The sequence below is a fragment of the Callorhinus ursinus genome, unplaced genomic scaffold, assembly GCF_003265705.2.
Source record: "Callorhinus ursinus isolate GAN/ISIS: 27379988/994484 unplaced genomic scaffold, GSC_fseal_2.0 scaffold95, whole genome shotgun sequence".
Lineage (NCBI taxonomy): Eukaryota > Metazoa > Chordata > Mammalia > Carnivora > Otariidae > Callorhinus > Callorhinus ursinus.
Window position 1 is genome coordinate 438,485 of NW_027397157.1, and position 27,411 is coordinate 465,895.

At 37.5% G+C, this 27,411-nt stretch overlaps 1 protein-coding gene across 3 annotated transcripts in view; it reads right to left on the reverse strand.

Annotated features, from left to right (window-relative positions):
- Positions 1-16,772, reverse strand: part of NRK (Nik related kinase) — a 138,394-nt gene extending 121,622 nt beyond the window's left edge. For all 3 annotated transcript variants that reach the window (XM_073888783.1, XM_073888782.1, XM_025865125.2), the window contains exons 1-2: positions 16,471-16,772; positions 8,375-8,440 (exon numbers count right to left, since the gene is read on the reverse strand). In XM_073888783.1, the coding sequence (XP_073744884.1) occupies positions 8,375-8,440; positions 16,471-16,527 (123 nt within the window). In that variant the 5' untranslated portion in view covers positions 16,528-16,772. The remainder of the gene's footprint in view (positions 1-8,374; positions 8,441-16,470) is intronic.
- Between the last annotated feature and the right edge of the window lie 10,639 nt (positions 16,773-27,411).

Consider the following 27,411-nt stretch of genomic DNA (forward strand, 5'->3'; position numbering starts at 1 on the left):
CCTAATTCCTCCCTCTTTTTGCCCAATCTCACCCTACCTCTCCCTTTCCTTCCTGTTATATATCACTCCCTCCTCAAATGTAGAAGCCACAATTATAGGGTAAATAACCTCCTTCCTTATGTCTCCTAAAACTAAATCAATAAAAGCCCCCTCCCAAATGTTTTCTGATCATTCTAACTAGCCCCTAGTGACTAACACAGTGCTTGGAACATAGCAGGCATTTGATGAATTTAATTTTTTTTATTATGGAAAATTTTAAACATTCAAAGCAATGTTTTTATTTAAGGGATAAATTTAATATTTCCTATGTAGAACAGCAGGAGGGTTAGTTAAAAAAAGGCCTAGCCCCACTTTTGAAGCATATTATCATTAGGAGGCAATGCCATAAGAAAAAGGCAGAACCAAGAGAGGGCTCTGGACTTATGGTACTGTACTAGAAAGGAACCACAACCTAGTAAGCCTGTAGCCTCAAGTCAGCTTCAGCTTCAGCTCCTGCTTCTGAGGCTTGCAATATATAATAAAATGCACAGTGTTATGCACTTTTATCGGTGCTCAAGCAATATTTGTTGGCTGACTTAATTGAGCTATATTTGCAAAATGGCAAGGATGTGAGGAAACTTTCCTACCTAAAAAGAAAGCATTCACAGTGCTAGACATTTGGTAGGCAAATAAACAGTATAATTTCAGCCTAAAAGGAAAAATACTCAAACCCCTATCCAATAGGCCTAGTGGCCAGGCAACCCAAATGTCAGCACCATTTTTCTGAAACTTAATTTAAAATATCATAAAAATTGTATGTCATCAACTTTGAGGACATTTCTTTCCTGCCTTTCTGTTCCCATTCCCTGATCCAACTTCAAATCCAGAAAATGTAATTAATAAACCTAAATTTGACCTGTCTGGTGAGATTTCCAAGTAAAAGTAATGTGTCAAGCAGTGACTTAAAAAACCAAATTTAAGAGCGATACATTTGACAGTGTTTTGAAAGGAAATTTCCTTATTCAACAGTGTAGTTCCAGAGTGCAAGCAATTCAGGAATTTGCTTGTGATTGTAATGCCACACTTTCATGCATCTGACTTAATCTGCTGACTACCAAGGGGCAGATGACTCTTCTACTATCTCTCAAGAATAAATGTTTACTTATACCCAGGGTATATTTTTAAGTTTTAGAACAATAAGATATTTGGGGCAGTCCCTTCCTTCTGCCAGCATTAATTTCATTCCAGTTAAGTACCAGGCACATGTGACAATTAAGCTCTAGACCCAATTACAGAGGTTTACCCTATTTCAGGTAAATTTTTCCTTTGCTTGAAATGGTTGCCTTAAACCTTTTCCTACTGCCTTTTCTGCCCTCACCACCTGCAAATGGCAACACGGGAATAGATGATTGAGATTAAAGGTGCAGTAAAGACTTCATGAAGCTCAAGGCAAAATGGTTCATTTTGGAGATTCATTTATTTGTCTTACCCTACTAGTATTCTGCTTAACAAAATGGTGTTAGTTAACAGTAACATATAATGAAATATCCTACCTTCCCAATACACCTGCTACCCAGTTTTATCTTTTCATTGGTATTATAGTAATTACTGACCTAAAATATGAGGTCTTTTTATCAAACAGTAGAGGAAAAAATAGAAAAATAATGACAATCATTTTATTTGGTAAAATGAGGAACTACTTCAACTAACAGCCAATAAGCAACTTCCATTTTGCAAGATGGTGAAGGGGATATAAGACAGTTAAAAGTATGCTGATAACAGTGAGAATGAGAATAGTTTACATTTTATTGAGTTCTAGGCACTATGCTAGGTGTACTGTCAAAAAGCCAGATGAAACCCTTGAGATTATCTAGTCTAACACATTTATTTTATAGTTGAGGAAATTAGCCCAGAAAAGTCAAGTTACATGTATAGTGCCAGTTAGTGGAAGAATCAGTTTGCCACCCACTATGCTACCCTAAAGGTTCTTGGTCTCCTTCTTAATATTTCATAAAATAACTGTGGTCTCTCTGTGTACATTGCTCTTTGGGAAATTGTTTATTTTTCTAATAGTACCTTTAAAAAACAAGTTCTAACCTACCTTCTTTTTACTAATATGGTCTCACATGGGAAAATTCTAAATATTCCTCTACATCAAGTGACAACTCATAAACTATGAGACTAGCAGCTAAAGGTGAAGAGAAAACTACATTTTATGACTCTACTAGGGGGAAAAAGGAAGAACAGTACTTTCTCCTGAAAAAGAGAAAGAAAAATAAAACCCACTATTTTAAGTGAGGTTTATACTAGCAGGAGGTGGGAGAGATAGGCATCTAATTAGAAGAAAAAGCAGGAAAGTAAAAGGGCTACAATGTGGAGTGTGCAACTCAGCCTTCATTTCAATGTGCACAGACCTCAGCAGACAGCTGGAAACCTGCCAGAGAACAAGGCCTTGGAAACAAGCTGGAAGACATTGGAGAGACCTTAACCAAAACAAACACCAGCAGGGGATGTGGTTGGCAGCACTGAAAAAGCAAAGGACTCTATGACTCACTCTGACACTAATTTTGAATGGTATCATGCTTCCATTTTGTTGTACAGGGTATTTATACAGCATTTGTTACTGTCTAATACATACATACACATGTATATATTTAATACATATACACAAATATGTATGTTTTTTACCTAAATAATATAACATTACAAACATTAGAAATATAGAATAGAAAAAAATATGAAATAGAAAATTACATGCATTATCTCACTATTCTAGCTATTTACCATTTTTCACATGCATGTTTTTTAAACATAGCTGTAATCAGAGTGTACATATAATAATATGGAACACTTTGCTTAACATATTAAAGATAGTTCTATGGTGCTAGATATCTTCATAAACGGCTTTTCAGAGCAATGAAATTGACTGAGTAGTTATTTACTTCATCTTATTTTATACTATTTAGGATTTTGCTGAATTTGTCTTTTATAAATAATAGCAACAGTAATACACTGTTTTTAAATTTTATCAAATCTTATAAGGTGTTATTAGTCCCATTTTATAAATAAGGAAATGTATACTCAAAGGTTAAGTGACTTGCTTAAGGTCATAGCCAATTAATGGCCAAGTAAGTACTGAATCAAGTCTGCCTGGTTCCAAAGGAAAACCTTTTCTGTTACTTTTCTGCTAAAATAAATCTTTATGCTTTTTCTACATTTTCGGTGTTTATCATAGATTTCCAGAAGTGGAACTACTGGCATAAAAAGTATGAATATTTTAAAAGCATTTTCTATATACTCAAGATTATTTTCCATGAAGGAGGTATTGATTTCCAGTAACACCATCCCGAGACTTTTTACATAAGGAAATCAATTTGAGGTAGAGAAAAAGAGGTCACATCAATGAGTGACAAAGGAAAATATGTCTAATGTAAGTAAAGCATCTGTAATCATCTATCTTCTGTAACACAGAGCTTTCTGCTTTGAAGATCTGATGGTGGAAAGTGTTCTCTATCTCTGGATCTGAATAGGTACATATAAAATGTTATACACAAACAATGAATCATGGAACACTACATCAAAAGCTAACGATGTAATGTATGGTGATTAACATAACATAATAAAATAAAAGGTATATGATAATACAAAAAAAATTCTTAGGAATTACAAATGTGTACAGGACCTAGCATATGGTAGGTGCTTCATGAAGATTCAGTTAAAAGGAATTGGCATGGACTTCTGGCTCTCAATGAGAATGTGGAAAGCTGGAAAGAGTGCCACCCCTACCCTAGCAACAAGAAAAAGCTGAATAATCTACAAAATCATAACTTTTACTGAACCCAGAGAGAGGTCTCAAGGCAACCACCTAGCCTGATGTCTGAAGAAAGATAAACATCTGCAAGGAGAGATGGAACATGAGCACAGGCTTGCCTGTGGCTGCAGGGGAAAGGCAAAGTCATCATAGAAGGTGGTATGAAGAATTCAGCTAAATTTTTAAAGAACTGCTAAAGGCCAGGTATGGGCTAGCCTGAGAGTACAATACCCTTGGGAGCCATAGATATAAGAGGAATTTATACACACTCACAGGCTTTTCTCCATGGATTTACAGTACTGACCTAGTAGAGAGCAAAAGCCATTGCAGTAGGAAAAGCATGAAACCATGTCCAATTCTTTTCTCCCTAAAGAATAAGAGCCCTGAGCTTTAAGGGAAAGGCAGCAAACTGTTCCCCGCAGGGTATAGAGGAAGACCTACTGCAGCTGGAGAAATGTAAAAAATAATAATAATAATAATTCCTCTACTTCTGGGAAGGGGCAGAAATTAGTCCTGGGCCCAGACCGTTAAGAAATATCCTACCACTAGCAGAGGGAAAGAATAATTAAGAAAGTCCCACTTCCATGACCCAGAGGCACAGGATCTACTTAAGGCTGAGGCTGAATCAAGAAAACGGAGAACTCAAATTAAAAAAAAAAAAGGAAAAAAAAGAAAACAGAGAACTCCTCCCTGTCCCAGACTAACAAGCACTTAATAAGAAGCAATACCACCATACCATTAGGGAGGCACAGGAGCATGAAGAATCTCTTTGAAGCACCGATGCACATGGAAGGTCCAAAGCTGAGGGTAGAGCAGGAAAATGGAGAACCCCACCACCATGCTAAGCACATGGTAACAGAGGAACTTGAACCTGGTGATGAACTGAGGGTAACCATAGCAACAACATAACCCAAACATAGCTCATCTTATTAGATTAACTCAACCTCCCATATTGATGACCTAGAAGAAGAAGAGTGCCTATTTCAAGGCATACATACTATTTACTTCAATCTCTACTGTTCTACCAGCAATGTCTGGCATTCAAACAAACATTTTGAGAAGCAAATAATCAAGCAAAAAAAAAAAAAAAAGCTCACTCTCAAGAGACAAAGCAATCAATATAACCAGCATTAGAGATGACTTGGATATTCAAAGTATGAGACAGGAAATTTAACACAACTATAAATAATATGTGAAAGGTTTTAGTGAAACATATGGAAAACATGCATGAACAAGTGGAGATTTCAGCAGTGATGTTAACTATAAAAGTCAAGTGAAAATGCTAGAAATGAAAAACAGTAAAAGAGCTAAAAAATGCCTTTGACAGTCTCATCAGTTGGCTCAAAAAAGTTGAGAAAGGACTCAGTAAAACTGAAGATAGGAAATAATGGTTCCAAAGTGAAACTCAAAGAGGAAAGAGAATGAAAGCAAATAAACATATGAACACATACACACACACATAAGAAACAGAATAGCGAATCCAAGAGCTGTGAGTTAATATCAAAGGGCTTAACAAATATAAAATCGGTTTCCCACAAGGAGAAGAAAGAGAACAAAGCAAAAAATAAAATTGAAGAGATAAAGGTCAAGAATTTCCCACCCAAAATAAAATATGTCAAATTACATATCCAATAAGTTCAGAGAACCCCAAGGATGATAAATAGCCCACCAAAGACACACACACACACACACACACAACAAAACAAAAACCCTAGACATTTCGTATTTAAATGGCTAAAAAACAAAGTTAAAGAGAAAAGTCTTAAAATCAGTAAGAAGAAAAATACAAAGGAGCAAAGATACGAATGATAGTAGACTTCAGAAACCATGCAAGCCAGAAGACAAAAGAGTGGTATTTTTAAAGTGCTGAAAGGAAATATAAAGTATCAATATAAAATTCTATATCCAATGTAAATATATTTCAAAAATGAAGAAGTGAGGGATTTTTACACAAACCGAGGCAGAGAATTCATTACCAGAAGCCCTGCACTATATGTAACATTAGAGAAAATTCTTCAGGCTTAAGATGTATAGAAACTTGGATTTGCCCAAAGAAACTAAAATTCCAGAAATGGATTCAAATGAATAAAAAATAATTTTGTCTTCTTTTTAATTGCTCTAAAAGATAATTAACTAAATAAAAAGCAATAGTATCGAGTATAGGGAACAAAGTAATAGTATTGTGGGTTTATATCACACATAAAGGTAAAATATATAACAAATATAGCCATACTACACAAGCTGGGTCAGCACACAGTGAAGTATTACTTGAAGAATACTAATTGAAGGTATACTGTGTATTTTAAAACGTATGTTGGAAAATTTTTGATTCTGGTGATAGTTACATGACTAAATGACTACATGACTAGTCCAAACTCATAGAATTGTATATTTAAAAGAGAAAATTTTATCAAATGTAAACTATACCTCAATAAACCCTAGTTTTAAAAAAAGGAATTACCATGCACAACTCACCTTTTACCCTCTTGACTTTTCTTCTTTTTATGGCACCACAGTTCTGATGACTGACGACGAAAAACCATCTTTTTGTGTTAGCTAACCTTACCTTTGCTTTTTACCTCATATGACTGTTTCTATTCCTAAAATCTGGTGATGGAGCAAGCTGTATTCCTTCAAATAAAAAATACAGAAGCACACACGCACACTTAAACACACACACACACACACACTCCTCAGGATTTAAAATGGGTATGAAGTCATAGAGATTGTAAATATAATAAAGAAGTGAAGAAGAACTTCTATGTATGTAGGTGTATGTATCTAGGTATATGGTAGCAAAATTCACCTACATCACACAATTGTTAACTAATCATTCAGCCTGAAACGCATGTGAGGTAGCATAAACAACATATTTGTATTTGTATCACATCACTGTCTATAGCTTATTGATTCTGTTAAAAGGTAAAATCAAAATGGTTTTAAAAAAGTGTCATGGCTATGGTGAGCACTGTGAATTGTGTAAGACTGTTGAATCACAGACCTGTACCTCTGAAACAAATAATACATTATATGTTTAAAAAAAAAAGAAGATAGCAGGAAAGGAAAAATTGAGGGGGGGGGGGGGAATCGGAGGAGCAGACGAACCATGAGAGACTATGGACTCTGAGAAACAAACTGAGGGTTCTAGAGGGGAGGGGGGTGGAAGGATGGGTTAGCCTGGTGATGGGTATTAAAGAGGGCACGTACTGAATGGAGCAATGGGTGTTATACACAAACAATGAATCATGGAACACTACATCAAAAACTAATGATGTAATGTATGGTCATTAACATAAAATAAAAAAATAAATAGTACCCCCCAAGAAAATAAAAATAAAAAATAAAAATTGTCATGAATATTGGCATTCTCTCTGTTCCCTATACTCACGGGTTCTTTCTGCTTTTAGGAACCTTCCACAATGCTACATTTACTACTCAGCTTTGGTGCTATAGGTACTTTTGTGCAAATTTTAAAGATCTCCCCTACCCCAACTTAGGTACATGAATTTTTTTTAAAGCCCCTTCTAGGCAGATGCAACCTAAAGGTACAAGGCTTGGCAAGCAGAGGGCAACCTTATCTAAACTACAGAGAAGCCCCTTCCACTGGACCTATACCAGGACACCTCTATACAACCCAGTATAGAGGACCTGTGGTTAGTCTACAGTAAAGATCAGCCTAGAGAGAGTGATTTGGTTTTTGAGGGACAGGCTTGGGGAAAAGGAACACTGCATTTGTACAGAACCTCATAAAAGACTGAGAAAATGTCTAATCCCCATACTAGAGAGTGGGGGAAGGTGATGAAGGTGATAGGGCCTTTAAAGTAACCCCATCTCCAAGCCAGCCTTCAACAGTATCCCTGCTTTACCTAGAATGCATCAACATTGTCCTCAACAACCACACAAGGAATATATTATAGCTGCAAATATACAGTTATTTGTATGCTTACATATGTAGTATATGTGCCTCTCCCAGTCCTTCCCAAACACATACACATATTTAATCACTTACACATTTCTAGACCATAAGCCCTGGAAGAACAGAGATCATCTGTTTTGGTCATCACTTTATCTCCAGAGACTATGACAGTGCTCAGCACATACTTTGTGTGTAATAAATAATCATTAAATAAATGCAGAGTTTTTCTTGTTAGATTATTTCGCTAACTCTGTCACACACATGTGCACACACATACACACAGTATGATATAAAATGTGGAAATGTTCATTTTTGTAATATTCATTTAAAGGTTGAATGTAATTTGAATGGTATGGATGTATAACATAAAACAAATGATATTTTTATTTAGGTATATCTTATTTTAATTAATTCCCTTTTCTGTTGATTATTTTATTAATTTTCTGCTAATAATTTTTAGATCTTATGTTTGGTCTGTTGGTTCACCATAGATTTCCAATCCATTTCTTCTGTAATAATTTCTCACAGATATCACTGAGCTATCTTAATTTGATTTATCTCTCAGAGTGAAATGCTTTTGTCATTATTTTTTCTGCAATGTAGGGTTTTCACTTGCAATCATTGTTATTAGAAAATGAAGAACCAATACATAATCTAACTCCACTTACCAAATAGATCCTGCCATAAGTACCAAGGCCAATGGTTTTATCCAGTGAGAATATTCCAGTTGGATCCTGCAAAAATGTAGAACAAAAATTGTCAATCTTCTTGGAAAAGTAGGCAAGTATTCAACTATCTATAATTGTATCTCCAATCTGCCTTGCTTCTTTAGAATTTCCACAGGAGGAACCTAAGTGTCATTTACCAAATGAATAAACATGTCACAATTTTCCTGGACAGAGTATAGTCATTTATGGAAAAGAAACAATGACATGAACATTAAGCAGTTGTATAACAAATTATTACAAACCTGTAAAATGCATACAATTATGTCTAGTTGAAGCATATTCATAATGCAATTAGAACAATTATTGAAATAGAAATAAATTTATCTACTTGGAATTGACATATTCTTTTAAAATTTATTTTTTGAGTACTAACCAGACAGGCAGAAAGTTTAGCCTACAGCAATGATGAGTAGCGATATTGGATACAAAGTCTGGACAGTTTATTTACATAACAGTAATTCTTGAGAAAAAAATATCACCTCTAAATATGAATAACAAAAGATGTGGTGTGTGAATACACACACACACACACACACACACACACAATGAGCATATTACTCAGCCATGAAAAAGAATGAGATCTTGCCATTTGCAACATGGATGGACCCAGAGAGTATCATGCTAAGTGAAATAAGTCAGAGAGAGAAAGACAAATACCATATAATATCATTCATATATGGAACTTAAGAAACAAAACAAATGAACAAAAAGAAAAAAAAGAGACAAACAAAAAAACAGACTTAAATACAGAGAACAAACAGATGGTTATCAGAAGGGCAGTGTCGGGGGGGGGATAAGTAAAGTAGGTGAAGGGGATTAAGAGTACACTTATCGTTGGGTGCCTGGGTGGCTCAGATGGTTAAGCGTCTGCCTTCGGCTCAGGTCATGATCCCAGGGTCCTGGGATCGAGTCCCGTATCGGGCTCCCTGCTCCTTGGGAGCCTGCTTCTCCCTCTGCTTCTCTCTCTCTCTCTCTCTCTATCCCTCTGTCTCTCATGAATGAATAAATAAAATCTTAAAAAAAAAAGAGTACACTTATCGTGATGAGCACTCAGTGATATACAGAATTGTTGAATCACTATATTGTACACCTGGAACTAACATAACACTGTATGTTAATTATACTTCAATAAATAAATAAATAAATAAATAAATAAATAAATAAATAAATCTTTAGTGCCCCCCAAAAGAATACGCACATAAATAAATAAATAAATAAATAAATAAATAAATAATTAAATCTTTAGTGCCCCCCCAAAAGAATACGCACAGTGTCTTGAACCACGATAAGTCAATAAAATCAGATTTTCTTTAAAAATTAAAAAAATATATATGAATAACAAAGCAAGAGCTTGGCATTAAAACACAGCAGTTTTTTTTTTCAACTAGACAGCTGGGGGGTTTGTTTATTTTCAAGTTAATTTTTGCATCAGCTGAATACCTTTTCACGGCACAAATTCCCTGATGACATTTTCTGTATCTTAACCCTGAAAGTGGCGTCATAGGAGACAAATAAACATGTTTATGGACAGATGCCTAAGATTTCCATATGCATTCTTAAACATTGCCTCTATACCTTTACTATGGATATCCCTTTCTTATTCACCACAAAACATGGTTTCTTGAATTTTATCACTACTTAAACTTTTAGTTTAGCAGCTTATTTTGCTATATTAGCAAAACCAAAATGAGGTACAAGTAGATGCCAGTTTATACACAAAGTGGTAGGATCATTGGCAAATCCTTAGAGATTCACATGCCTTATATAGAAGGCACATTCTATAAACACAAACTTCGTTTAACCTTGTTTGAAAACATTTTTATCATTGTGACAAATGTGAGCTAACTATTGAGGGTATGCAATGTATATGAATGAAATAATGGATTTCTTAAAACTGTTACGGCATATGTGTAATCTAACAAAACTGTCATAGGAAAATGACACAGCTCTGGGATTACTTCAGTCAATAAGTATTCAACTGGACAGAGTCAGGAGACTGGAGGTTTAGCCCCAGCTCTACTATTAATTAACTATATGACTCTGGAGAAGTTATTTACTCTTTCTGGGACTTAGTTTTCACACATATAAAATGAAGGTTTTCTGTTAGGCTATTTTCTGGCTTTAAAATTCTATAGGAAAAAAATCAGATTCTAATGTCCTAAAATCCCAATTGGATTTGATATGAACACTGTTAGAGAAACAGCAGCCTACTTTCTTAAAGTCATCATCAACATCAACGTCACAATATGCACTCTATTATTATAACCAAATAGTTCAGGGAACATACTCCCAATGAAAATATAAGTTATTTAAACTGATAATTTTGAGAATTTAAGAAAAATAAAAATAAATTGTTACAGTGGTCTTGATATTAAGCATATCATTGTTATTGTAACTCATTGAAAAATTTATGGGAAAAAAGTTAACCAACAAAGGAGTTGCTAAGGTTTGGCTTAAAGACTTTATCACTTTAGCATATTTCTTTGAAGGATATTATTAAGGGATTTATATTAGACATTATTAATTCTGGAGGAACAACCTCTGGCCACGTGTCAAAAGAATCAAATGTATTAGCTGATTCCTATCGGTAATCCATTCTTTGTTATAGTGAAGGCTACATTTTAGCTGAATAAAATACCTCATATTAGAGAATTACTATATTATATGAACAACTATATTTCTGAATCTCTGAGCACAAAAGTCCTAAATGTCTTTAAGCCTTTTTCTAGCCTTCAAAAGTATAATACTTTACTCATAATTTGAACTCAGGTATTTAATTACTAGAACAAAAAAACACCAAAGAAATGGACAGGGATAATGAAATACCTGTGGAATTCTTGGAGGCCTTATTTTATCTGTATTCATTGTTTGTTGTTTGGAAATGTTTTCTTGGTCACAAATGACCAAAACATCGTAATTCTCCTCATGCTCACATTTAAAAAAAGAATGTTATAAAAAATTTTCTTCTGTTCTTAGAGGCAGCTCAATTTAGTATTCATCTTTACTAAGAGTACTTTTTTCCTTAGTTTTATGTAATATTTTTGTTCCCCATCTCCACACTAGTATCTTTCAAGACTAAATGATTTTCAGACTGGGAAACAAGGGGAGAGGTACTGTGCTAGTTATTAGTAGGGTACTATTACTCAATTTCTTATATCAGACTTTCCACTGAATGATAGAGAAAGTTTATTCTGGGATCCCAATGAAGGAAACATTGAAAAAGAATCTTTTTTTTTCTTGGTATCTGTGAAATTAAAAAGTCCACATCAGAGGGGTCTCCATAATTACTTGGTCCTCTTCTCTGCCCTGCCACTCTGAGATAAGAAAACCAGCAGAGGAAAGGTCTTTATAACTATGCCTGCTACAATAATTTGAAGATTATTTGGCAGTTTCATATGCTTTGGTGTTCTATTTAGTTAAAAATGGTCAGTAAACAAGAAACCCTACTTTATAAAAGCCTTTCTCAAAGGAAATTATGAAAATTCTAAGTCTTAAAACATTTTTGAACCATAAAATGCTGGGCAAACACTTTACACTTAGTTATACTTTCTAGGTATCTAAAATATCTCCTGCAACTTAAAAGTCTTAGTCTGGTTATTCCCTGAAACCCAAAATTTTCAGGAGTTGTTTCTGTCTTCTGAATTCAAGGAGGGGGGGAGGAATGAGTACCTTGATGGACAATTTTATTAAGGATAGGGGTGGGGGGTAACAGGAAGAAAAAGAACCACTAGAAGGCAGTGTTTACTGGTCATGGAGGAGACTCAAAAGCAGAGGCTTATCAACAGAACCAAATATAGCAGAAATTAAGAACAAAAGGGAACTGATAAATGGTCAATATGGATAGCAATACATTTTAGATTTAGGGCAATAAAGAAAGAGAACCAGGGAACATAAGCCATTATTCAGGCAGCTAAAGGAAGGGAAAAGATTGCACAGCACCTAGAAGGAATAGCAGAGGCTTTTCTTTTTTTGTTTTAAATATTAGAAATAGAGATTTTATGAAAAGTTTATGAAGAGAAAAACCTAAAAATGACATATATAACACAGTAAGTGCCAGAGTGAGTTTCAGAGATAGTTAGAAGAATGGGCTTCACAATTCAAGTGGAAACCATAGAAAGGAAAAATCTCTTCCTCAAAGACCAGTGTTTCTCAAACTGTGGACTGTAGAGACTCTCCCTACTTGAGAATCATCTGGGGAATCTTGTTTAAAATACAGATTACTTGGGGCAGCTGGCTGGCTGAGTCGGAGCAGCATGCAACTCTTGATCTTGGGGTTGTAAATTCAAGCCCCACGTTAGGTTTAGAGATTACTTAAGAATAAAATAATCTTAATAAAATACAGATGCCTTGTCCCTACCATGGAATTACGAAATCAGAATTTCTGAAGATGGGTCCCAAGATCCCCCAAATGATTCTTGTGCATTATTCTTGTGCACTAATATAAAACCCACTGCTCTAGAAATTGGGTAAAAAAAGACTGAGAAAATAGATTGAAGTACCACTTGAAATACATAATGGAGGACATGCTGAAAGTTTCAATATTTGTGGACTAGAAGGTAAAACTGCTTCAAAACAGGGGGCTAAGGTACTTGGTAAAGTGGGAAGGTTCTTATGACTGAGTATGGAAAGCGGGCTTGGTCTGGGTGGTGGAAGACTGGGAGAGCTGACAGTTATATTTAAATATAAACCTAATGTAATTCAAATATAGTTTTTGGATCATGTGCTATTTCAGATCACCTCTGCCACTACTGTCCTCCAGGCCTGTCTAATCCTGACCCCAATATAGATTAGGACTACACATGGCAGTGTCAAATACCAAGGCCACAGCCATGAGGAATGTCATTACCATACTGGGCACAGAAGTCAAAGGGGACTATCGTAGTGAAAGAAATGCCAGATTTGGAGATGAAGAAATAGTTTCCAGTCCCAAGGATTGAGTAACATAGGCATACTAGGGGAAAAATTAATATATATATTAGTATATATATACACTAATATATATATGTGTATATATATAGGGGGGGAGGGAGACACACACACACACCCAGGTATTGCTGGCAAGCAAGGTGAAAATAATACTATATATGTGTGTGCACAAACACCCCCCCCAGATATACATAAAGAAATAAGGCTTTGCAATTCTATTTTCAAAAAGAAAGCACAAACCACAAATCTCTGTACATTTTTTGTTTTGTTTTGTCACCTGTAGGAGGTATTTATTCAATAGTAAATCAGAAAATAATTATAGTGACCTCTTAATTAAATATAGCTGGCCTGTCATTTCCTGGTTCCTATGTTGGCTCTCTTATTTTATGTCTCTAACTTTAAGGAATTATGCAAAAAAGGTTAAACAATTCCCTCCCCCCCTCTTTTGCTTCCCCAGCCTTCACTCTTGCTTACTATTTTAGGTTTAAAAATAATATCTATCTAATAACAAAAATACCAAATAACCTTCCGCCACTTTCTTTAAATCCAAATTTGCACAGCCAAGGCTGACCACTCTCAAGGGTCCTTGCCTTGTGGTCATTTAGCTGGCCAGCCCCACAAAGGACATAATATATCAATCTTAAACTAAACCCATATTTAATTATTTTAAAATCAGCAAAATTATTTTTTGCTCAGTGTGAAACACCAAAGTCTGAATCTACCTTCATTATCTGGCTCTTGCCAAATTGGTATATTTGGTGTTGATTGATGCCAACTTTCTGACCTTCATATATTATGAGGATAATTATATTGAAGATAATTATCATAAGAGATCCCACCATAAGCAGATTTATTTGCTTTATCACCTACTTTGCATCAAAATGCAAACTTCCAAACATCTAACTTCGATGTCTTTTGACCTCTTCATTTTCTTTTACTTCCTCAGAAACTCAGGAAATTAGTCAAATGCAAAGAAATCTCAAATCATTAAAATATATCTCAGTGACCAAAGCAACATGAACTTTTTGCATCTCTAAAATTTTGACGGTAAGGAAATTCTAAAGGGAGTACTACACTTCTGCTAGATTTCTTAGGGTTTAGACCTGGATGTTTGAGGAGAGGGGAGAATTAGGCATAATTTTTTCAAATATGCATAATTTGCTATGGTGAAGACCTCCACAATGAAATCCCGCATAATAAATTTAGAAATTGTTCGAAGCTGAGGACTTAATGAGACTTTCGTGAAATTTTGTTTTCTCCCTATTCCTACATTAAAAACCAACCTCATCTTTCTCCCCTCCACACCCCTACAAAACCCCAGAAAACTAATATCCCACTGAACTGCAGTGTAAAGATTGCAGCCTTTCCCCTTATCTCCTCAGCTCTCACCAAGTTCTTATGTCCCAGGGCCATGACCGGGTCAGTTAGTCTGGGCCATTTCCCCCCATTTTTTTGTGGCAATAAAACTTTTTCCCCCTTGGGTTTGGAATTCCCTGCTCTATCATTTCTATGAGGTCTTTCCCATTCCTCTCTTTAGTCAATTTTAGAAAAAAAAATGGTTATTTCAGTTTGCTTATTTGTGGTTTCACATATTTGCCCTAGTTTGCTTTTTTTCTTCTTTCCCCCACCCTACATAGAGACTGTTGGAGATGGGTGGTAACATTTTATTCATCAGTTTTACATTTTTACTTGGGAGTAAACCTAGTAGAAATATGAAAATTCTGCTCAGAAAGGAAACCACCAATTGAGGCCTTCACATCCCAGAAATCTTACATATGCAAGGTGAAAAAATATTTAACTTTTAAAAAGTTTGTAGATTTATTTTATAAAGCTGTATCAATAACAACAATGCTAATATATGCAATTTAACATGTCAATATTGAAGTTCCTTTTTTGTAAGGCTGAGCACAATTTGCTGAAATGTTACCCACGTGCATCACTTCCTCCTCTACACCATTCTAGTGTAAAATTATATAGGTGAGGCTTGGGGAATGCCCCATTTTTGATAAGGACAGGTGTCTGCCTTCATCAAGAACACAGTCTTTAAATGCCAAATATGTGTAAAATTAAAGCACCGCGACTTTGAATAGTCCTATAACCTCAAGGTTAATATTTAGCTTTTCCCAAAGCAAGCAGGCCACTGCCCTGAACTATAGTTGCCTGGCGATCATTCCAGCACGGTGCATGCTTATTCCCTTTCAGAGTCCAGGGGCCCTTTGCATTCAAGAGAGGGTGCGAGTGAAATGCCAATCTAAAAAGGGAACTTAAAGAACGGAGCTGGGTGGGATCCAGTATCTGCCAGAAACCAGATGCCAATGAAATAAACGCCACTGCTAAAATGATAAGTCTACTAATAACGACAGCGATAATAGCTCACCAATCAATTACAATTCTGGAGGAAAGCTGGGCATTCAGAAAAAAGAGAATCCACAAACGAAAACCATAAGAAAAAGTTAATTCTGGTTAGTTAGTGAGCGCAATATTTTCTTTTTTAAATTGGGGTGTGCAGAATCCACTTCTTCCCCAAGCGGCGTCGAGTGCTTTTGCTCCTGCCATACTAAATCGGGAACAGTGCCCTGGCAGAATAAGGTTTTAGAAAGCGCCATTATAAAGTGAGAGAAGTGAGACTCCAAAGTTTTAATTTTCTAGCCCGCTGTCCCCTAGAGCTAAAGGTAACTCCGGGAGTGGGCATCTCCTTTGGCAAAAGAAGCAAACGACAGGGCGGCTGGGTGACAGGGAAGAGTGCTCTCAGGAAGCCACGCGTCGTCGTGCTCTTTGGCCTCTCCTCGAGCCCCGCAAGAACAGGTACCCGAGCACCGCTAGGCAAAACGGGCCACATTTAGAAAATGTCCCGTAGTTTAGGGCCCGCACCACCCCACTGCCACCTCTTCTCTCTCCCCTACCCCCGTCCCTTCGCCTTTTCATGAGTTTGGCGTGGCCCGGGTGCCTGGGGGGCGCCTTTTCGGCAAGCCGGCTCCAGGGTCCCTTCCCGCACCCGCGGCCCCGTCGAAGTCCTGTCCTAGCCCAGCTTGTGGATGTCCCTCTCCTACCCCAGTGCTCAGAACCCGCAGAAGAGAGCACTTCGGAGGCGATGGGCGTCCTCTACTCACCGGCAAGTGGCCCAGATCCGTGACTTCCTTGTCCCTCCAGCCCCCAGGTCCCGCCATGGCTTCGAGCCGATCGAAAGCGGGCGACTGAGTTAGGCACGCTCGGGTAGTCTGAGGTGGATTCGGACAAGAAGTTGAAAAGGGAGAGGAAGGGGAAAGGAACAGGGGACTGGGGTTTGTGGCTTGGGAGATAGAGGAGGGGAAAGTGGAGGGAAAGAGTTAGGAGTGGAGGGAAGTTGGAGTTTGAGAGGCGGGAAAGCAAGTTTGGCTAAGGCGAGAGAGGAGCCTGAGCGTCTGTCCTGGAGACCAAGAAGTTTAGAGGGGTGCTCCACGGGCAAGAGCGCAGTGTCTGCTCCGGCAGGGTGCGCCTCTTTCAGGGTGGGGAGGGGGGCGGTACAAGGAGGGGAGGCCCCCCCGGGAGCAGCTCGAAGAGGATTGGTGCAGCGTCACGTCGCCAGGTGGGCAGCAGCGCGGCGGGGAGGCGGGCTGGGGCGGGGGGGAGCACTGTCCGAGGGAGGTGCTGAAGGACTATAACGGTTTGCTATCCGGCCCCGTGCGGCCTCCCCCGCCTGCACGCCCCCTCCCACATCCACCGCTGCGCCCGCCGCCCCCGCCCCGGCTGGCGAGTGTTCCACAGGAAACTTTTTCGAGGCAGCTGCCAGCCCCGGAAAACCGGTCCCGCTCCGCGCCGCTCCCAGTCTGGGCCTCACAGCTCTGTCACAGTCCAAACAGCCCGCGCCTTCATCTCTCCGTGAAACACTTGTGCCTTTTCTAGTTGTCTCTTTTCTCTTTCTGCTCCTCTGATTTTATTGCTTCGTTTACTCAAAGACCTATCAAGCTAGATAAGGAAATGACTTGGCACTGAGTTAGGGATCAGACATAGGGGAGCCCCTGTGCCGATGGGGAGAGAGCACCAAGTGCGCCGCAGGGCTACCACAGCTCGGCCTTCGAAGCCACTGTATGAGGGCAGTGCGGCATGGACAGGGCCGCCGCGATGTCCCCTTGAGGCGGGCCGCATCTTTTCTGGCCCGGAGCTAGTTGGTACCAGGCCCGGGCTGCTCAGTCGGAACCGCACCTGTTCACAGGTGCTGGAATTTAAGAGAGACTCTCTGAAGCCCCAGCTGCCCCGTTCCTAAGTTTGCAGTTTACTGCGTTCAAAGAGCACAGAGAAAGTTCCTGCGAATTTCCCAGTCTCCAGCTCTAGGGCCCGGTTTCATTCATTCGCTCATTCGTTGCAAAATGTTTCTGAGCGCCCAGGCTCTTCGCCTCCGTTTCCCCCACAACATGCAGAGGATCTGACACACGTTTTTAAAAGAATCTGACAACGGGATTTAGCCTTAAGAAGTAAGGCGCCTCTTGAAGAGTTTATGGGAAAGGGATTCGGTACGTAAAACTAACCGCATTCTAAGCTCTTGCACTGCAAAGAGCACTTTAGAAAATGTCCCGAAGCTGCTTACTTTCCCTGGAGCTTACAGACTGCGTTCGCGCACCGGCACTCTGGGGTTGGAACGCAATGTGGGGGGTTTGTTTCCTGTTTCTTTTTTAATTAAGAAATTTCTGCCTCCTCTAGGAAGATTCACACGGATAATTCTTCCTACCGACCCGAAGCTCACCATTTCTGACACACGCTTCTAACTTTTGTAATTATTCTCTATATATTGGTGGATTTTGTTTCTTTCGTGTCTGTTTCAAGTTCGGAGTTTGACCTCTTTATATTCCTTAACTTCCGAGCCCCAGTGAGCTCTGTAATGGCCACAGCCTGTCTGAGGAACGGGGTCTCTCGAAATAAATTCTCTGTTAACGGGTACGGAGAAAACCAACTTACACCCCCCAAAAAAAGAAACTCGGGTGTTCTGGATCGAATTTTCATGTTAATTCAAATATGATGTAAACCATACAGAAATTGCATTTTCCAAGAATCCAAATCTTGACAACTACACCGCACAAGATCTTACCCTTCTAAAACATAGTTTAAGAATTCCTGGGTGATTAGAAAAACTTATGGATGTTGCTAAATATGAGCCTGAAAACAGCAATTCATGGCTAGAGATGGGCAGGTGAGCTAGTTAATAGAAAGTTACACTTTTGTATACGTATCTAGTTTTCAGAAATCAAAACACGGAGTAAAGAAATACAATATTTAAAGGCACTCTTTAGAGAATCTTTGCTAAAGGGAAGAAGGGTTCATAAGTTAAGATTTTTTTTTTTTGACAATGCGGTTTGCTGAAGGTAGGATGTGGGGAAATGCCCCGTGGCCCCCGATGGCAGAGACTGTTTTAGCCTGTCTAAAGAGACAAGTCCAGACCAGGCAAAAGAATCCAGGCTAGATCATTGGGCTCTCTAGTTGCAAGGCTCCCTGGGAGGCTAGCGGCTTCATGACTCCATAGGGATTAGCCACATCCCCGGGCGGACCCCCGTGGGAGTGGGGGGGGGGAATCTAGGTGTTTGACCAGAACATGACAGAGAAACTACACATTTTTTAAGTTATTATTATTTTCAAGGAAAAATGAGGAATGGAAGAGCATGGAAACTTTGCCTTGTACCCTGGCATTATGGGGATTTTTGTGGCCAACTTGGGGAAGGTCAGCCTAGCTAACAGACCAGAAGGCAAATAGGTGGCCCCCAAGCATGAGGCTTAACCCTGGGAGAAACCTTGAAATAGGGCACTTGTTTTCCAACTTCAGGACTTCTTTTCTCCTCACCCCATAACCATCACTTCCCCTTCCCCTTTCAAAATGTTCTTTTTTCTTTCTTTCCTGACCTCAAACTACATAAAAACAACCCTAGTCCATTCAGGGTTGGAACTTGTCAGGTTGTGTTTTACCCAGAAATAATTTAGCTGCCAATACCATCCATATGTCCCATATTTATTACATCTCTTTCTCTTCCAATCCATTCTATTATCTTAAGGCACTGAGAGCTTTGTAACTTTTGATTGTCGGTATTTTTTAATAGTTAAAGTGTATTGAATGCTTGCTATATGTGCTGGACTAAGTGTTTTGTATATACTATCTCATTTAATTTTGTTGAAACTTCTTCCAGGTTTTTAATTATCTCGATTTCATTGGCAAGGAAGTTGAGGCACAGAGAGATGAAGTAATTTTCCTAAAGCCTCTCAGCTAGAAATTGGAGGATCCTGGCTTCCAACTCAGGCAGTCTGACTCCAGAGCCCACTTGTCAATGGCTGAAGAGCTGGTGCATATTTTGAGACTGTGTGAAGAGGAGCCAAATTCAAAAAAGCCTCAGGGTAAGTGAGATCAGATGACATTAACCCTAGGCCCATGAGCTATCCAGTTCCCTTTTCCCCCCTTCAGCCTTCAAGCCCTCCTAACAGAAATAACAAGGGCTTTTATAAAAAGAAATGGAATCCAGTTATAGCCCAAGAGTAACTAGTGACTTGCCTAAGCAGAGATTACCAAGTGGGTCACCTCACAGGAAAAAATCATGAATTTCAAGCTTAAGAAACTTCCAGAGGAAAAAAATCCCAGCAATTTTCAATGCTTGGAAAATATTAAAATCCATACCTATTCTTTCCAGGGATTTTTTTTTTTTTGGCTGAGCGCAAACTCTACTCAGTGAAGTCTTGAAGGAGGCTGTGTTTGTGAGCAATCGTGCTTAGCAGACCTGAGGTGCTAAATGGCAAGGTTATAGACAGTTAGCTTAGTTGGTAGGAATACTATAGACATGGTGCCAAGGGTATGGGCTTGATCTCCCAGACAGTCAGTGTGCATCTCTCCATTCTTTAGCCCTTGATAACACCACCCCTCTGACCAACCAGTGATGCCTTTTGGGAAAAGCAACTCTAAAATCAATACTTCATCTTTGTATACAAATAACTGCATATTCATTTTTTTCATGTAAATTGCTAGTCACCATGATCTGGAGAAAGTATATTGCAAGAACACATGTGTGTTATAAAATATATAGATTCAAAAGATTCTAGGCTGCATTTTCTTCTTTTTTCATTTATACATTTATGACTGGCAATATATATGTTAATAGACACTTTAAAAATGAATCTCATAAAAAGCTTTATTAACCATTTATTAAGCATTTAAACACACAAAAAGATCTGTCATTTATTGTTTTTTCTCTACTCTGACACCTCATGTATGAAAATGAATATGTTGCCAACTTCTGTTAAGACAAATTTGCTGTCTACAATTATTGGTCTTGGATGGGACTGTGAAATAAGGTTATATAGCAATCTTCTTGAAAAAATACTTTCAAACACTTGTGCTTGCAAGCACTGAAGATCCAATATCTCCCAGTATACTTGGGAGGGGCTGGGCCAGCATATCTGAAAGCATCTCAGGAAGTGCTTGTTGAGGGAGGAAACCTCTTTGGGAGCCACTGGGTTAATGGACCTTCTTAAAGTTTTCTTTCTTTTTTATGGAGACACCTCTGCAACTGTAGGATTTCTGCCACAATTCCCAACACTCTTGCGACCACTCCTTTTGATTTTTTTTCCTACGTGCCACTCCTCTGGGGACAAAGCAAAAAGCCACCTGATGTTTCTCAGGCTAAAGGTCATGAAATGTGCCTTCTGACCATAGTTTGCAAAGCTTCTGTCACTTGTTATGGAATGCTCTTAAGCTCGGCATGATTTGAGCTATGCTTGTTTCTAAAATGAGGCCCTGGAAATCTGATCCTAACTGAACACGGGTCTCGTTGCTATTGAAAACTGGAATGCTACTCTAAAAAAAAAAAAAAAGACAATTGTTTTATAAAGAGAACTAAAACAAGGAAATTAAACCCAAAACTCAGATAAATTTCTGAAGTTGGTCATGAAGCTTCCTTTTGTTTTTGTCTTTTCCCTCTTGGAGGCCATGTCATTCTCGTCCTGGAATTCCCAATCCAGAAACTTCAGGCTAGCCATTCTCCCTCACTAAGAACAAACTCACACAAGAGCACATTTACCTTGATACTAATGAAACTTATGCTTCCAGACACCCCAGTTGTACTTCCAAGGGCCAAGGAGTGGCCCTAGTAATCCTGTGTTGACAATTTTATATTCCTTTTTGAAGTGGGCTCCCCAAATTATAAAAGCTTCAGATCCGACAAAACTTGGATTTGGCTGTGAATGCATAATGTAGAGTGAACATAGTTGAAGAGCGCACGCACGTGTGTGTGTGTGTGTGTGTGTGTGTGTGTAATCTCCATATCACTGAGGCTTGACAAAGTAATGAGTTACAACTAGCAATTCACAACTAGGAAGTGTGTATTTTGAAATACACAATACACTCTCTTTTTGAAAAGAAAGAAAACTCAAAGAAGGAAAAGAGGAATAACACCGAATTTTAAGAAATTATCCATATATGTAGGAAAGAATACATCACATAAGCAGGATGGATATCTCTTTGATGGAGAATAAAAAGGAAAGAGGAAACAATATCATTATGGAAGTATGTTACACTGATGATAGGAACTATATGGGCAATATTTTCCCAAATCTAGGTCACAACACTGCCATTGGGGCAGGAAGTAATAATGATAGAGACTATATTTTAATGATTTATATTATTATATCCAAAAATTTCCAAAATTAATACATACTCATCACAATAAGTCAAAACATTTAAAGGTGAGTGCAGAAAAAAGAAACAGTCTCTACCTTCTCCATCCAATCACACACCACCACCACCACTCCTTCCTTCAACATGTTAACAGTTTGGTATTTATCCTTCTACACCATTCTCCATGGCCATAAACTTTATGGAAACCCACATGCACATGTACACACACACACACACACGTACACATACAGCTCTTTCCTCATTCTTTTGTGTTCTATTATTTGTTTTAACAAAACTGAGATTATACCATATGTACAACTTTACAATTTAACAACATGTATCAATGATATTTTCCAGGTGAAATACATAGATATAACTTATTCTAAAATTATTCCTCTAAATTTTTTCTAAAAGAAAAAACAGAATCTAGTAAGTTCCTGAATTGCTAAGCTGACAATTTCATTTATTAGAAGATAAAAGAAACAATGAAAAAAGCTTCTACTCTTGATTTAATTTAAGGATTGAAGGAAAGCTAGTTGGTGATCTGGAAATTACAGGAATATATATATATATATATATATTCTATCCAAAAGTGTGGTTCTTGTTATAATTCTGTTTTGTAGAAAGCAATACATATGCACACACACACGTACATACACACAAAATCAAGAATGCTCTGAGAGAACATCAGTTCAACAAAAAATTATTGTGATACACTGCACAAAGTTTGGAGAGGTGAGAGTTGAGAAAGTAAAGATTGATGGAAAGTACACAGCTGTTGCACTCCAGGGCAAATCTCCAGGCTCAGAGAAATGACAGACTTAAAATAAAAATACATATGACAAACAAAACCAAACCCTTCAGATGTGATTGTGGTGGTCTTTGGAATATCATGGAAGCACCACAAGTTTGAAAAGGGCAAAATTCCTATTTTCAAAACAGAACAAAAAGATAGATTCCAGAAACTATAAACCAGTAAACTTTATGTTGGTTCTAGGGCAATTCTCACAAAACATTATACAGATGGGTCCAAGGAGATGCTTCCCAAGAATAAGCAGGGATATGCTAATAATGAGCCATGATGAACCAGCTTATGTTCTATGTTGAATGGTGTAATAATATCAAGCCTTCAAGGTACCCCCTAATGAACCAGGCATCTTGTTAACATGACCTTGTGTCATCTCCTTCCACAATGAATCATGGCTAGGCCTGTATGGCTAATAGAATATAGAGGAAGTGATAATGCATGGCTTATAAAGTTAGGTTACAAAATACGCTAAACCTTCTAGCTAAGTCTCTCAGGTTGTTTGATGTGTGATGAGCCATTTGCCAAGCTTTGAGGACACTGAAGCAGCCCTGTGATGAGACCTATATGGAGGAGAACTGAGGCCTGTGTTCAACAGCCAATACCATCTTGCCAATCGTGTGATAAGCCACTGAAAGTGGATTTCCCAACCTCATTCAAACCTTCAGATGATAGCAGTCTCAGGCAACATCCAACTGCAGCTTCATGACAGACCTTGAGCTAAGCTACTCCCAAACTCTTAACCCATAGAAAACATGAGAGATAAAGGTTATTGTTTTAAGCCACTACATTTTGGGATGAATTGTTATAAACCAATAAATAACTGATATGATTTTCTCACCAGGTAGACCAGGATACTACTATAGTCACTATATTTTTATTTCCACAAAGGATCTTATAATATCCCTTTAGACTAAGATAGACAAATGTGGTATGGATAAAGTGCAGATAGGCATATTCATGACGAGTGGAACAAAACAGTTGACTAATGAATCAATAACAAATTGAAATGAACATTTTAACATTGATACAAACTTAGACTGAACATAATTAAATATACATTATAGAGTAGTGTTGTCCAATAGAACTTTCTATGGTGGTGAAAATGTTCCCTATGTGCACTGTCCAATATGGTAGCCATAAGCAACATGTGGCTGAGTACTTGAAACATGGCTACTACAACTCAGGAACTGAATTTTTAATTGTGTTTAATTTTCATTAAAGTAAATTAAAATGTATATAGACACATGTGGCTAATGGTCACTGTATTAACAGTACAACTCCCTATGATTTAAGAAATCAGGTTTGTTAAAATTTAGAGGAAAAAAATAAACAGAATCCTAAATACAGAAACTCTAAAAGGAATGTGGTACAGATTTTCTGTCCTTGGCCTGGTGTTCAACTTATTTATCAATGTTTTAGGTGACAACATGAAAGACATACATATAACTTTTTTTGATGAACTCAAAGTGGGAAGAATTATTAAAAATAGGTTGACAGCATTTTTCCTACTTCTGGCACTCCAAGGTCAGAGCAAGAAGGGAGTAGAGCTAAGGAAATATTTGGGCTGAGACATAAGGTAGTCTTTAGGGTTAGTTCAAAGGAAAGGTCCCAAGGCCAGAACAGGGTAGAGGAGACAAGCAATAAATTGGGCATAGATTTGGGAGGCAGTGAAGCAGACATGCTGAGAAGATAAAACTAGAGATGAGACTGGAGCTGACAGGAATGATGAATAAGTAGGGGGTTAGAAAAGGGAGGCAGGGGGCAGACTGAAGTGGAGCAAAGAATAAGCACAAATGAGAGCCAGTTTATGCCAGTTTTGGGCTGCCTTGTTCCTCCTTTTGTTTTTGCTTATGGCATTTTGCATTCTCTTTGGGCATGGACTAGAACATTAAAGTAGCAGGTCCATTCTATAGAGAATTGAACTCCACAAGAGTCTAGAATTATTGGCCTAAACCAATCAGATGACATTTTACAGATATAAGTATAAAACTTTGCACATTAATTTTAAAAAACCAAGCAATCAATTCTATAAGCTCAAGAAGTGAGAAATTTAACACTTAAAGGTAATGTTAATCTAGTATTGCAGTGATACCAGAAAGACCAGTAAAATATCCAAACCAAAACCAATTTTTAAATTGCACCCCATACTTGATAAAGACATCTGAAAAGGTGTGGTTATTTTGGAGTATTACATTTTAAACAAATTAAATAGTCTCCAAACTAAGGGAAGTACAATAATGAATAATTTAGAAATCATGACATTTGGTAGGGTTGAGGGAGTGGTAATGTATAATTTTTTGAGGAGAAGGTTTAGGGAAATGGAGTAGCTGTCTTCACATATTTTTAACAGGAAGTCATAAGGAAGAAGGATCAATGGATAGAGGTTCCAAAAAGGTAAGACTAATAGCAAACTAAGGGTGAACATTCTAACAATCATCACTGTAAATAATTAGCTGCTTTATAAAGGAGAGAAGTCTCTCTAATGAGAAATATTTCAAGCAGAGACTAGATGATCATCTTCCCCAGATTTGTACAAAGAACTCATGGATTAGAAAATAGATTGAACTAAAGCAACTCTAAATCCTTTCCAATTCTGAGAAACTGTATAACTATTTTTCTTTTCCTCTATGTATTGTGGTCTCTGGCTATTTACACAGAATACATTGCTATTCTGTTTCCAACTTAGGGACATGTACTATCCTTAAGTCACACCCATGAAACTACATTTTATATAAAGTCACAGAACAAATGCTACACTTGGGTAGAACACAAAAACATAACTAGCTATTTTTATATGTGCAGCAAGTGCCAAGCAATGCAAACACTGCCACCACTCCTTCCCTCTCCTTTTAACCCCATCCTGATCCTAGGCATTACCAAGCCAAGTGCATTCTCATCACAATCTGCAAATATCTACTTCTATCTTTTCTGTTTTTCCCTTCGTGGTGTTGGAACATTAAAGAGGGTCTTTCAGGTCAGGTTGTGTGTGTGTTGCAGGGGTAGTGTGTCATCTCTGGGAATGCAGAACATAAGTTATGGAACATATCCAGTCAATTATTCCTCTTATAGCACTTCCAAGGGAAACCTGTGTAAGAGAGTGGTGCTTGCTTTACATGATATACATTCTTCACCAAGGAGGATGTTAAAAGCACAGTGATGGTATTCATTAAGATATTTTCCATTTATTGGGTGTTTTAAAAATTACAATAATCATACATACTTGCTATAACAAGTTAAATCATATAGGGTGTGTAAGGGAAAAGATAGTAATTGCCTCTCCTTCCATTTTACAGCATTGAGATAATGTTAACAGTCTGGTTTTATCTCTTAGTACCTTTATATTTACTCATATAAACATGCACAAACATACACAAACATATTTCTCTTTTTAAAATAATAAAATAGATTATACTATACAACTTGCTTTACTTCACTTAATATGTTATAGATATCAAAACATGTAAACATAACTTTTTGTCTTAAGAACTGAGAGAAGACTGATAGGTTTGATCACATAAAAACTAAAAACATTAATGAACCTAGAAAGATATTTGCAACACATATGACCAACAAATGGTTAATAGCACTAATAAACAAGGAGCCCTTACAAACTGATAGAGAAAAAGAAACTCTCCAATGGAAAAATGAGCAAAAGCTATGAATAGGCAATTCACAGAGGAGGATACACAAGTAACCAATAAGTATATGAAAACTTAACTTCATAGTAATCAGGAAAATGTAAAAGAAAGAAAAAGCATATTTCATTAAAATTATGAAAGTAATAAAACCTCATGATAAAAGCAGGGTAAAAATAAGACTATATAGAGGTATATAAAGAAAAGTGTTGTGATGAGCATCAGGTGTTGTATGGAAGTGTTGAATCACTATATTGTACATCTGAAACTAATATTACACTGTATATTAACTAGCTGGAATTTCAATAAAAACTTGAAAAATTAAAAAAATAAAAACACTTATGCCCCCCAAGAGAAAAAAAATAACAGTCCCACCTTCACTCTTGCAGTCTCACTTCCCATGAGTTAACTCTATTTATCACACAATTCTCCATGCTCTTACAAACATAAACAAACCCATAACAGGTCTATTTTAAATAAAAGCAGGAACTCCTAAATATATTAACCTGCAACTTGCTTTTTGCATTTAACCATTTTCATGGACATCTTCCTGGTCAATGTGCAAAGATCCAGCCCATTGTTTTAAATAGCTAATAATATTTCATAGGATATCAAAATTTATTCAACCTGTTGGTGGACTTTCAAGTAGTTTCTGGATTTTACTTCAAAAATATCATAGATATATCCTATGTGCTGATGCTTAGATTATCTAGTACAGATCTCTAAAACTGAAACTTCTGTCTCAAAGGGTATGTGCATTTTAAATGTTTAATAGCTGTTGCAACATTAATTTCCAAATATTTGGTAGCAAACACATTCCCACCAGCAGTTTACAAGGGTTCTCATATTTCCACACATTTGTTCCAACAGATGATGCCAATATTTTTTTCTTCTCTTTTTTGTTTTTTAAAGTAACAATGGATCTTCATATGGCTTGGTTCATAAAGAACTATAATCCTACCAGTGTTTATGCAGATCAAAAAAT